At 49.2% G+C, this 12,686-nt stretch overlaps 1 protein-coding gene across 8 annotated transcripts in view; it reads left to right on the forward strand.

Annotated features, from left to right (window-relative positions):
• B3GNTL1 (UDP-GlcNAc:betaGal beta-1,3-N-acetylglucosaminyltransferase like 1) overlaps positions 1 to 12,686 on the forward strand; it is a 132,075-nt gene that overhangs the window by 88,016 nt on the left and 31,373 nt on the right. For all 8 annotated transcript variants that reach the window (XR_009731427.1, XR_009731428.1, XR_009731429.1 and 5 more), the window contains 4 exons: positions 197 to 321; positions 8,360 to 8,495; positions 8,599 to 8,667; positions 9,111 to 9,185. Coding sequence is in view for 5 of the 8 variants with exons in the window: in XM_061392431.1 (XP_061248415.1) it covers positions 197 to 321; positions 8,360 to 8,495; positions 8,599 to 8,667; positions 9,111 to 9,185 (405 nt within the window). In the remaining 3 variants the exon portion in view is untranslated. The remainder of the gene's footprint in view (positions 1 to 196; positions 322 to 8,359; positions 8,496 to 8,598; positions 8,668 to 9,110; positions 9,186 to 12,686) is intronic.

Raw genomic sequence — 12,686 nt, forward strand, 5'->3', positions numbered from 1 at the left:
TGTCCCAGAGCCGCCTCTTATGGTCACGTTTGCCGAGCTCTGGCCATGAGCTGGGGGCAGCTGGATGTGTTGTTTTCCAGCTGAGGCCTCACCGGTCAGGCTGGGCTCAAGTGTGGGGGCCCCAGGCCGACCTCCATCTCCCGTTGCCTGAACCAAGGCTCTGTTCTGAGTGGATACATGTTTCTTCATCTTGCAGGGTGTCCCTGAGGACCTGCTGTTCTTCTACGAGCACCTGAGGAAGGGCGGCGGGGTCGTCCGTGTGGACCAGAGCCTCCTCCTGTACCGCTACCACCCTGGCGCGGCCACACACTCGGTCCTCGAGTACGTGGTCCTGGGGTCCAGACTGGGTGGGGTGGGGGGACCCAGTCAGGTCTCTGCCCCAAGGTGAGGACCTGGGAGCGTGGCTGACACCAGAGCCCATGGCCTCCCAGGAGGGAGGTCATCCCCAGTCTGTGGACCAGCATTTTCCTCAGGATCAAGGCTAAGTGTCTGCTCTCACTTTTATTATTTATTTCAGTTGCTTTGGGTCTTTGTTGCTGCATAGGCTGTCTCCAGTTGCAGCGAGCAGGGCCTGCTCTGTAGCTGCGCCTCATTGTGGTGGCTTCCCTTATTGCAGAGCGCAGGCTCTGGGCGCTTGGACTTCAGTAGTTGCGGCTCAAGGTCTCTAGAGCATGAGCTCAGTAGTTGTGACACGGGGCTTAGTTGCCCCGTGGCACATGGGATTGTATTTCCTGGACTGAGGATCAAACCCGTGTCCCCTGCATTGGCAGGCAGATTCTTAACCACTGGACCATGGCTCAGTGGGTAAAGAATCTGCCTGCAATGCAGGAGACACAGGAGACGTGGGTTCGATTCCCTGGGTCAGCAAGATCCCCTGCAGGGGGCATGGCAACCCACAGCAGTGTTCTTGCCTGAAAAATTCCATGGGCAGAGGAGCCTGGCAGGCTACAGTCCAAAGGCTGGACACAACTGAGCAACTGGGCACACACAGAATCCACACGTGGATGTTGTCTGCGGGTCCTGTTCTCACTTGATTTGAGCTGAAAGGACTCAGAATGAGCCCAGCGCACCACTGATGTGATGACAGGTGGGCTGGGGGCATCCTCTTCCTTCTCTGCCCACCAGGGGGAGGCCGGCTGGGGCAGAGGTTGGGTCATCCCCTACGAGGCCATCGCAAAGGCCGGCCCCTCCTTGTCGTGGCTCACGGCCTCCCAGGTTCCAAAGCTGGAGGTCAACTGCCAGGGGTAGGGCAGGGGAGGCGCCCGAAGTGCAGGCTGGGTGAAGACGAGCGAGCTGTGTGTTTCTTTCTTTAGTTTGAACTCTGTGCATGTGCACATGTATGTTTGTGCAGGTGTGTGTGAGTGTTTTGTTTCAAACCACCACAAGTGTGGAGACACTCGGTGCTACCGTGATGCTGCTCACTTGGGGACAGAGAGGAGTGGAGCCCTGAAACAGGTCTGTGATCAGGGCATCTTCTGAGTGGAAAGAGCGTGAGGCAAAGACATGCATTTGAGTTTCTGGACACAGAGGAGACTCTTTTCTTCCCCAGAGGGTATGAGACTCGTTGGAAGGCATGGCCGCTCAGCTGCTGTCCAGAGAGGTCTCCTGCCCACTGTCACAGCGGGCGTGATGCTGATTGGAGAATGTGTTGTGGGGGGATCACAGATTGCAGTATTCATATTCATTTGGGAGATCCTTGAACTTTTGCAGGGGCGCTATTCCTTACTGAAGCTTAGCTTCTTTGTTTTCCAGCTTTAAGCAAAAGAGCTTGATTTCTCTTGTCTTTTGATAAATCTGAATTTTGATATAGTAGCTCTAGTGAAGCATCATAGGGAGTTTATTGTCATGAACTTGACTCAATGTAAGTGCGATCTGCACACATGGGGTGAAGGTCTAGGGGGACATAAGAGTCCTAAATGTGTATATCCCTAATCACAGAGTTTCAAAATACACAGGCAAAAACTGGTAGAAATAAAGGGAGAAGTAGACAAACCCATAGTTACAGTTGAAAATTTTAATATTCGTATCTCAGTAATTGTTAGAAGTTGGGAAGTCTGAGGATCAGAAGATTTGAGCAACACTGTTAATTAGCCAACATAACAGTAGACATTTAAGGAACACTATAGAAAGAAAGCTGGAATCAAGATTGCTGGGAGAAATATCAATAACCTCAGATATGCAGATGACACCACCCTTATGGCAGAAAGTGAAGAAGAACTAAAAAGCCTCTTGATGAAAGTGAAAGAGGAGAGTGAAAAAATTGGTTTAAAGCTCACCATTCAGAAAATGAAGATCATGGCATCCGGTCCCATCACTTCATGGGAAATAGATGGGGAAACAGTGGAAACAGTGTCAGACTTTATATTTTTGGGCTCCAAAATCACTGCAGATGGTGATTGCAACCATGAAATTAAAAGACACTTACTCCTTGGAAGGAAAGTTATGACCAACCTAGACAGCATATTCAAAAGCAGAGACATTACTTTGCCAACAAAGGTCCATCTAGTCAAGGCTATGGTTTTTCCAGTGGTCACGTATGGATGTGAGAGTTGGACTGTGAAGAAAGCTGAGTGCCGAAGAATTGATGCTTTTGAACTGTGGTGTTGGAGAAGACTCTTGAGAGTCCCTTGGACTGCAAGGAGATCCAACCAGTCCATTCTGAAGATCAGTCCTGGGTGTTCTTTGGAAGGAATGATGCTAAAGCTGAAACTCCAATACTTTGGCCACCTCATGCGAAGAGTTGACTCATTGGAAGAGACTCTAATGCTGAGAGGGATTGGGGGCAGGAGGAGAAGGGGATGACAGAGGATGAGATGGCTGGATGGCATCACTGACTCGATGGACGTGAGTCTGAGTGAACTCCAGGAGTTGGTGATGGACAGGGAGGCCTGGCGTGCTGCAGTTCTTGGGGTTGCAGAGAGTCAGACACGACTGAGCGACTGAACTGACAGAAAGAAAATGAAATTGCTCAGTCATGTCTGACTCTCTGTGACCCCATAGACTGTAGCCTGCCAGGCTCCTCTGTCCATGGGGTTTTCCAGGCAAGAATACTGGAGTGGGTTGCCATTTCCTTCTCCAGGGGATCTTCCTGACCCCGAGATCAAGCCCGGGTCTTCTGTATTGCAGGAAGACGCTTTACCATCTGAGCCACCAGGGAATCTACAAGGAACACTAAACTCCAGAATATACATACTTTTAAAGTACAAGATAGACATTACTTTGGGCCAGTAAGCAAGTCTGAACACGTTTCAAATGATTGAAATACTGGGTATGTTTTATAAATTAGAAATCATTAAGACATCTTGAATATCCAAAATATTTGGAAATTAAGCAACCAAGGGAAAAAAATCACAAGGATACTAGGGGGAAATTTTAACTAATGACAAAACAGTATGTAAAAGTTTGTGGGATTTAGCTAAAGCAGAGTTTTACAGTAAAATTTTATGGCTTTAAAAGCTTATGTTATTAAAGAAAAAAGCAATTATCTAAGTCTCCATGTTTAAAAGTTACAAACTAACAGCAAAGTAAACTCAAATAGAAGAAAAGGAATAAAGAAGGTAAAACTGAAAATGGATATCAATAGGAAAAATATGAGTAAAACCAGGAATTGATTTGAAATAAAATCAGTGCAATTGAAAAACCTCTCACAAGATTGATTTTTAAGAGAACACAGATTGCCAGTATACTGAGAATTAAAGAGAGGACATCACTACAGATCCAAGAGATACTTAAAGTATAAATAATAATTAAAGTTAGATTAGTAATTTTAAAACTTTTCATAAAGAAAAGCCAAGCCAGATGGCTTTACTGATATATTCTATCAAAAATGTAAGGGAGACTAATACTAACCTTACGTGAATTCTTTTAGGAAATAGAAGAGGAGAAAGATCTATTGGGTGTTGGGAGGGAGGAGCTTCACACTTACTCCCTAAGACCAGCATGACTCTGAAGTTTAAAATGCTACAAGAATATTATAGGAAAATAAAATTACAGACCAATATCCCTTATGAGAATAGGTGCAAAAAATCATTCACAAAATATTGCCAAGTCAAATTCAGAAATATATAGGAAAGGATAATGCATTATGAATACAAGTCTGGTTTAACTCTCCAAAATCAGTTTGATTTCCTATAGTAACAGAATAAAGGATAAAAATCACAGCCCAATAGATGCAGAAAAAACATTTAACAAAATTCAATATCCCTTTATGGTTTTTTAAAAAAATCTCAGCGAACTAGAAATAGAAGGAAACTTTCTCAGTCTGATAGTATCTACACAAACCTATAACTAACCTTATATTTAATAATTAAGGACGGAAAGCATTCCCTTCTAAGATCAGGAGGAAGCGATCTCCTGATTGTTCCTCTCACTACTTCTATTCAACATAGTAAGGGAAGTCAGTGCAGTAAGATCAGGAGGAGAAAAGATACAAGCATTAGGAAGTGGAAGGAAGACGGCATCATTTGTATCAATAGATGGCATGATTGTGTCTCATAGGAAATCAAAACCAATAACATAGTCAGTCTTCCAAGATACAAATTTATAGACTTGGAATAAAACAATTGAAAAAAAAATGCAGTTTAAAAAATGTACAGTGACATCAGTGATATAATATTTTTAAGTAAGTGTAACAAAGTATAGCTCTAGCTGCTAAAATCCATTCCAAAAAATGCTGAGGGAAATTAAAACCTATACAATAGATTAATGGAGAGAGATACCACGTTCATGGATTGGAAGATTCATTATTGGTTTTTTTTTACTTTACTTTTGGCTGTGCTGGGTCTCGGTTGCTGCATGCAGGCTTTATCTAGCTGTGGCGGGTGGGGGCTGCTCTCTAGTCGCCATGCACAGGCTTCTTGCAGAGCACGGGGTCTAGGACACGCAGGACTCAGTAGCTGCAGTCTGCACTGTCAAGAGCTCAGGCCCAGAAGCGGCGCACAGGCTTGGTTGCCCCGCGGCCTGTGGAATCTTCCCACACCAGCGGTCGAACCTGTGTCCCTGCATCAGATTCTTAACCACTGAACCATGAGGGAAATCCCAAGACTCAGTATTGTTAACATCAGTTCTGCCCAAATTGATCTGTAGATTCAGTGCAAGCCCTGTAAAAGTCCCAGCTGGCTTCTTTGTAGAAACCGATCATCTGATTTTAAAATTCACAAAAAAATCAGAGGACCCAGACTGGCCTAAATAATCTTGAAAAGAGCAAAATTTGAGGATCCATTGTGCCTGATTTTGAGACTCACTCTGAAGCTACACCAATCAGGAAAATGTATTAGTAGCATAAATGCAGAAATACATATCAGTGAAGCAGAGCAGAGTCGAGAAATAGACTCACTACTGATTTTCAACAAAGTCTCCAAAGGCATTCAATGGAAAAAGAAAAATATTTTGAACAAATGGATATGCATATGGAAAAAAGAACTCACCCCCTTATTGAAGAATTAATTCTAGATGGCTTAGATGTAAAAATAGAAGCAGTTAAATGATAAAGCTTCTAGAAGAAAACATCAGGGAATATCTTCACAACTTTGGGATAGGCAAACATTTGTTAGGACACCAGACTCTTTAGCCATTTAAAACTTGACAAATCGAACTCCAAAGTTAAAAACTTTTTGCTCCTAAAAAGACACCATTAGGAAAATAAGTAGACAAACCATAGACTGGGAGAAAATATTCATAATTTATGTATCTCACGGAGGACAAGTATAGAGAGTATATTAAGAACCTCTACCACCAAAAAATAAAATATAATAAAAATAAGCAAAATTCTTTTTTTTTTTTTTTATTTTTAAACTTTACATAATTGTATTAGTTTTGCCAAATATCAAAATGAATCTGCCACAGGTATACATGTGTTCCCCACACTGAACCCTCCTCCCTCCTCCCTCCCCATACCATCCCTCTGGGTCGTCCCAGTGCACTAGCCCCAAGCATCCAGTATCGTGCATCGAACCTGGGCTGGCAAGTCGTTTCTTACATGATATTTTACATGTTTCAATGTCATTCTCCCAAATCTTCCCACCCTCTCCCTCTCCCACAGAGTCCATAAGACTGTTCTATACATCAGTGTCTCTTTTGCTGTCTCGTACACAGGGTTATTGTTACCATCTTTCTAAATTCCATATATATGCGTTAGTATACTGTATTTATGTTTTTCCTTCTGGCTTACTTCACTCTGTATAATAGGCTCCAGTTTCATCCACCTCATTAGAACTAATTCAAATGTATTCTTTTTAATGGCTGAGTAATACTCCATTGTGTATATGTACCACAGCTTTCTTATCCATTCATCTGCTGATGGACATCTAGGCTGCTTCCATGTCCTGGCTATTATAAACAGTGCTGTGATGAACATTGGGGTACACGTGTCTCTTTCCCTTCTGGTTTCCTCAGTGTGTATGCCCAGCAGTGGGATTGCTAATTCTTGAATGGACATGACACTTCACAAATAATATATAAATGGCCAATTAGTCCATGAAAAAGGTTTCATCACTATTATCAGAGAAATGAAAACTAACCTCTGCACACCCACTGGAAGGGTTAAAAGGAATGTCTGAAATTCCAAATCACGGGGAGGACGTGGACCACCAGACACATATTCATTGTTCTTGGGAGTGTAAACATGGTGCATCCTCTCTCGAAAGTTGTTGGACCTTATTTTATTTATTAATACCTGCCCCATGACCCAGGAATTCCATGTCTAGGTGTTTATCCATGAGAAATGAATGAATTGAGCAACAGTTCTCTATTAGCAGCCAAGAGCGGGAGCAACCCAGATGCCGGTCAGCAGGTGATCGATAAGCACCGCTATAATGGAGCACTGCTCAACAACTGATACCTGCCAGACCAGGATTAATGTAAAAAAAAATATATACATATGTATATGTATGTATGTATATGATTAGTAAGAGAAACCGGATACAAAAGCACACATACTTCTGCAACAGGCAGAACTAGTCCACAGGGACAAAAACGAGACTGTTCTCCTCAGGGGAGGGAGGTAGCAGAAACTTCCTGGGGTGATGGAGGTGCCCCACCTCTTGATAGGGCTGGGGGTGACCTGGGTACGTGTTTGTCATAACCACCTGACTTGTATGTATACCTAAGCTCCTTGCTCTTATTCTATGTGGATCTCATTAAACATTACCAAACTGTCTGGCAGGTATACCTCAGGGAAGTAACCACGTTCCCACCATCCATAAAACGGAGTTGGAAACGCTGGGTGAATAAAATGCAAAGACAGTTTTTCTGGACACAAGTCTTCTGCAGAGCTGAGAAGTGCTTGGACACCTTAGATGCTCTGCAGGGCTAAGAAATGCCTGGGCCTCTGGGATCTCTTCCACTGTCTCCTGAAGGTTCACGTGCGTGTGTCCTCGTACTAGCTGCTGTGAAGCAGGTGATGTGGAGGCGGGTCTGCGGCGACCCTGGTGGTGGCCCACCGCGCCTCGCCATGGTGTGCCCGTGTACCTGGGGGCAGCTGTCCGGCCAGATGGCTTGTGCCACACACACCCTCCTCCTGTTCTCATGCGATAAGTCTTTTATGCCAGGACTCTTCTCTCTTCGCAGCGTGAGGCTTTGCCACCCACAGTGTAAAAGAGGTGATCTCATGTTAGTTTCTGTGTCGGATTAAAGTCTTTGAGCAGCAAAACCTCACAGAGCAGCGAGCGCTAATTACACCTTCAGGCTTGTCAATAATTGAACTCCTTCAAAGTCTTTCCCCAGAAGCCCTATGAGAGGCTCCCTGAATCTTGTCCTTTACATTTTAAATTGAGAATGATCAACATTTATATCACTTAACAGTTTCACTATGAAATACTTCCAACAGCCAGAGGCATGGAGGAATCGTCTTTAAGATGAAGTCACCCATTTCCCCAAATCTCCTGCATCTCCCAGGTTCCATTTCCTGGTGTCCCAAGCGGGAAGTTTATTTTCCACAGGACCCATTTCTTTATACTTTGACCACGTGTGATGTCCTCTAAACAGTATACTTTCCCTCTTTAAAAAAAGTGATGTTGGTGGCACATTCTGCCTCATTGTTTCTGAAAGTGGCAGGTGCTGGACACCAGGGTGGCCAGGTCTCCCTTGGGCTCCTGTGCCTGGTATCCCCCACATTTCCTGAGCACGTGGACATGAGCTGGGCACTGAGGGCCCATGTGGAGCAAGGAGTGTGACCTTGTCTTCCAGGCTCCTGGGTTCAGCCACTCAGCCAACAGCTGCAGCGCTGCCGCTCCCCCAGCCTCAACCTGGGCCCCAGACCAGGGGCACTTGTGGGGCGGGCTCTGGGTCAGGGAGGAAGGCCTGGGGTATCACAGGCCTGCCCTCCTGGCTCACACCCCTCACCCACCCCTCACCCCCGCAGGACCACCATCTGGGCCCACCGTGTCCGCTTCCTGGAAGAGCAGGCCCTGCCCCACTGGGCAACCTTCACCATCTGGAACGCGGGCCGGCAGGGCCGCCGGCTCTACCGCAGCCTGACGGCGGGCTCACAGCGCAAGGTGGGGGCCGGCCCCTGCACCACCCCCCGCCCCAGCCCCATCCCTGCCTGTCAGGCAGCACTGCCCCCACTGCCCCTGAGGCTGTGTGCTGTGTCCTTCCCAGGTGGCTGCCTTCTGCGATGTGGACGAGAACAAGATCAGAAAGGGCTTCTACTGCTACGAGGGCTCTCAGGTGCGGGCCCCCCCTACACCCCCGCCCGGGAGTCACTCACACCACACCTGGCCCACTGCTGGGTGCCATCCCAGGACTTTTGAGTAGACACTACCCAGAACCTTCCTCCTGGGGAAAGGCCATCTGAGCCCAGATAGCTGCCAGGCTTGGCAGAGGCAGCCCCCAGGCTCCCGGGGTCTCTAGGACCCCAGAGGGCCCCTGTGCCTGCCCCCCGCTGCCCCCAGCCCCACTGAAGATGCTATTCACAGGCTTGGGTCTCCGCTGCCTGCCTCGGGAGTCCTGGGGCAGGTGTCGATGGCTGGGCCAGGGTGTTGGGGAGCAGATCCAGTCCTGGGTCCGGCTGTGGCCCTGGTGCCCATCTGAGGGTGTCAAACTGTGAACAGGGCAGCTGTGGGGGAGCAGGGAGCAACACGGGGCAGCCCATGACCCTCCTCTCCTCTCAGGAAAGGCCCAAGCCCCGGATCCCAGTCCTGCACTTCCGAGCTGCACAGCCACCCTTTGTCATCTGCGTGAAGCTGGTGAGTATCAGCTCTCCTCCCACGTGTGGCTAGGACAGCCCCAGGGTCAGGTAGTATGGCGTGTCCACCAGGAGGGCGTGGGCTAGGATGGCAGGAGGCAACCGCTGCTCTGGGGGTGGGGGCAGGAGGGTGGTCTGCATGGGGGCGGGGACGGGAACAACAGGGCCACCTCCAGCCAGGCCCGGGGTGTCGGGGAGGCGGCAGTGCCCCGTAAGCAGGCTGCATTTCCCACGAGGCTGCCCAGCTGCACCCGTGTGGCCCTGCACGCACACACCCACTGGGTGACCAGCGTCCTGGCGGTTTTCTCCATCACACTCTCGCCTTTCCTATTTGCGGCCGCACGGGACAGGTGCTTGTTTCTCAGCTCCAGACTGGACACTGGGGTCCTGCATGGAGGGGACGAGCTGGGTCCTTGAACTACCCTCTCCTCGTGGGGGTTCATTCCTGGTATGCGCGTTTCCATCATGAAGCCCACTGGTGGGCTCTGGTGATGGCAACCTTCTCTTGGCTTTGGAGCCCTCAGCCAGCTGGCTTGCCCGTCTCTTCTCCTTGGTTTCTGGGAGCCTGGCATCGAGGGTGCTGGCCCTTGGTTGACTGGTGTTCAGCACATTTTCTCTGAACAACAAGACAAGTTGTGACTTGTCTTTTCACAGGTTATTCCCAGAAAAACTTACTTTTAACACAGTACATTTATCAGCTTTTCTCATTATGAACACTTCTAGTGTCCCCCCATTTTGGAACTTCCTCCTTGTGGTCAGAAAGATAGTCACAGATGAAGGTGTAAAGTGTCCTTAACCCACCTGGACTGTGGGGCCAGTCCTCTGGGCTCGTGTAGGATGGGGCTGCCCCAAAGTGGCCCCGGGGGGCCGGGGGGCAGTGGTGGGTGAGTGAGCAGGGCCCTGTGCTGTGCCCTGGGGACGTGCCACGGTGCACAGATGTGCACACAGGCGGCTGCTTCCAGCCTCTGAGGTTGGAACTTCAATAACGAGGGTGGCAGGCCAGAGGCCTTCCTGGAGGCAGCGGCTTTTGCAGAAGGGAGGCAGTGTTCATTCAACAGGCAACAGCAGCAGGGAAGCGGGCAGGACCCGCCTCTCACCCTCACCTCAAGTGCAGACGCTCGCTGAGTCTTGGACTCGGGGAGCCCATGGGTCCCACACACACTTTCACAGCAAAGGTGGCCTGCTCTGCAGTGGACAAGCCCGTGGAGGGCACCGGAGAAAGGAGAGCCCTTCGCTGGTGACTGGTTTTAAGATCCCAGGCCTCCTCCTGTGCCTCCTTCTGCACTGCAGTGCTACTCACAGCTTCTAAGTGCGGTTTACTCTGTGGTCCAGGGGTCCCCCAGACCGGCCAGGGCAGCCCATGCTGATGGGGGATGTTGCTTCCCTGAGGCTGTGCTCCCACGGGGCTCGAGCTGACATGGGGGGTGTTGAAGCGTGTTGGTCAGACGGGGGGTCCCGTGCGGGGCTGGAGCACAGGCTGGGCATCCCTATTCTTCTCATCACTCAAAGCACCGCTGTGGTGAAGTCACCCAACTGTTGGGAGAGCGGGTGGGAGGACAGGCTGAGCCCAGGAGCCTGGCGCAGGGAGTGGCCTCAGAGCACCAGCTGGCCCCGCGTGGCCGGGCCCAGCCCCACAGAAGCTGCGAGGCCGTAGAGGTGAGGTTCCCACTGCTGTTGGTGACTTTGCACCACGGGTGAGCTGAACACGCAGACCAGGACACAGCTTCAGGGGCACAACAGGCTGTCAGTCTGAACACGGCCACGTGAACTCAGTTCAGGTCCGATTTCCGTGGGGCGTGTTCTCAGTTCTCTCAGACACAGACCTGCGGTGGAATCGCTGGTCTTGGGGCAACTTACGCTCCACCCGTCGCCCAGAGGTCCCAGTTTCTCACATCCTCACCCACCTCGTGACGTGTGTGTTCATCACAGTTGTCCTGGTGGGTGACATGGCTGTCATGGTGGTTTTGATTTGCGTCTGACAACTGAGGACTCAGAGCATCTTTTCATGGGCTTGTTAGACATTTTTCTGTCTCCTCTGGGGAACTGTCTGTTCAAGTCCTTGGCCCATTTTCTGATCAAGTTGTCTTTTAATCGAGTCCTGAGAGTTCTCTATAGTTCCAGGTTCAAGTCCCCGATTAGATGCTTCAGCCCTACCCCATGAGCTGTCTTTTCACTCTCTTAATGGTGTCCTTTGGTGCACAGAAGTGCTTAACTTTGACAAAGTCCATTTTATCAAATTTTAAAGAATGCTATTTATTTTTGGCTGGGTTTGGTCTTGCTTGTAGCCTGTGGGATCTCTCGTGGTGGTACCTGGGCTCGACAGTTGCAGCAGGCAGACTTAGTTGCCCCACGACCTTAGTTCCCCAACTAGGAACTGAATGCAGATCCCCTGCTTTGGAAGGCAATTTCTCAACCACTAGACCACCAGGGATGTCCCCATTTTATCTATTTTAAATCTGACTGCTCCTATTTGGTGTCACAGCTAAGAAAACAGCACCCAATCCGGGGTCATGAAGATTTACCCCTGTGCTTCCTTCTAAGAGTTTTATGGTTTCTGCCCCTTCATTTAGGTCTTGGACCCATTTTGAGTTGATGTTTGTGTGTGGGGTCAGCAGGGGCCAGTTTCATACTTTTGCTGGTGGCTGTGCAGTGACGGTCCCGGGGCCAGGTGGCCAGATGGCTCCAGTCCCAACCTGTCACCCTGAGGTTTTCTTCAGACTGTTTGCCAGGTTGAACCTGTTATTAAACTAACGCTATATAGCAAGCTACAAACTTAGCCTTAAACAACACACGTTTATTATTACCTCACGTTTCTGTGGGTCAGAGGTCCAGGCACCACAGGTGGGTTTCAGCTTCAGGTGAGAGCGGTGGAGCCTGCCGGGGATGCGCTCTCATTGGGAGGCTCATGTGCGGCAGGTTGGCTTCCAGACTCTCGTGGTCACTGGCAGCAGTCAGAGCTCAAGGATGTTGGCCAAGGGCCTCAGTGCTTTGCTGGCTGTTTGCTACCCGCCCCCACTCCCCCCCATGACGGCAGCTTATTCTGTGAAAGCCAACAAGGGGCTGGGTCTGTAGCAAGACGCCTGTCACAGTAACGCATGACCTAATCATGGAGTGTCTACTAGAAGCAGGGGCTCCACGGGGTGCCGGCACTGGGTCAGGGCTCTTCCTCAACCGGGGGTCAAACCCTTGCCCCCTGCAGAGAGAGAGAGAGAGTGTGTGTGTGTGTGTGTGTGAAACCAGCATCAGCATGTTGTACATATTTATTCTGCATTTTGCTTTTTCACCTAATGGTATATCTTGGAGTTAATTCCACATAAAGCCCCTGGCGCCGCCTAACCCTGTTGTGCTTGCCTTCGCCATGAAGGGAGCTTTCTTTCCAGCACATGCGGCCAAAGCATTGAGCCCCAACTGCTGTCCTGAGCCCCAACTCCCCCAACCTGCGATCAAGGCAGATTCTAGCCTTGTTTCTTCATTGTTTCCTAAAAAAATTAAAAGCTTAAAA

Source organism: Bos javanicus, chromosome 19 (genome assembly GCF_032452875.1).
Source record: "Bos javanicus breed banteng chromosome 19, ARS-OSU_banteng_1.0, whole genome shotgun sequence".
Lineage (NCBI taxonomy): Eukaryota > Metazoa > Chordata > Mammalia > Artiodactyla > Bovidae > Bos > Bos javanicus.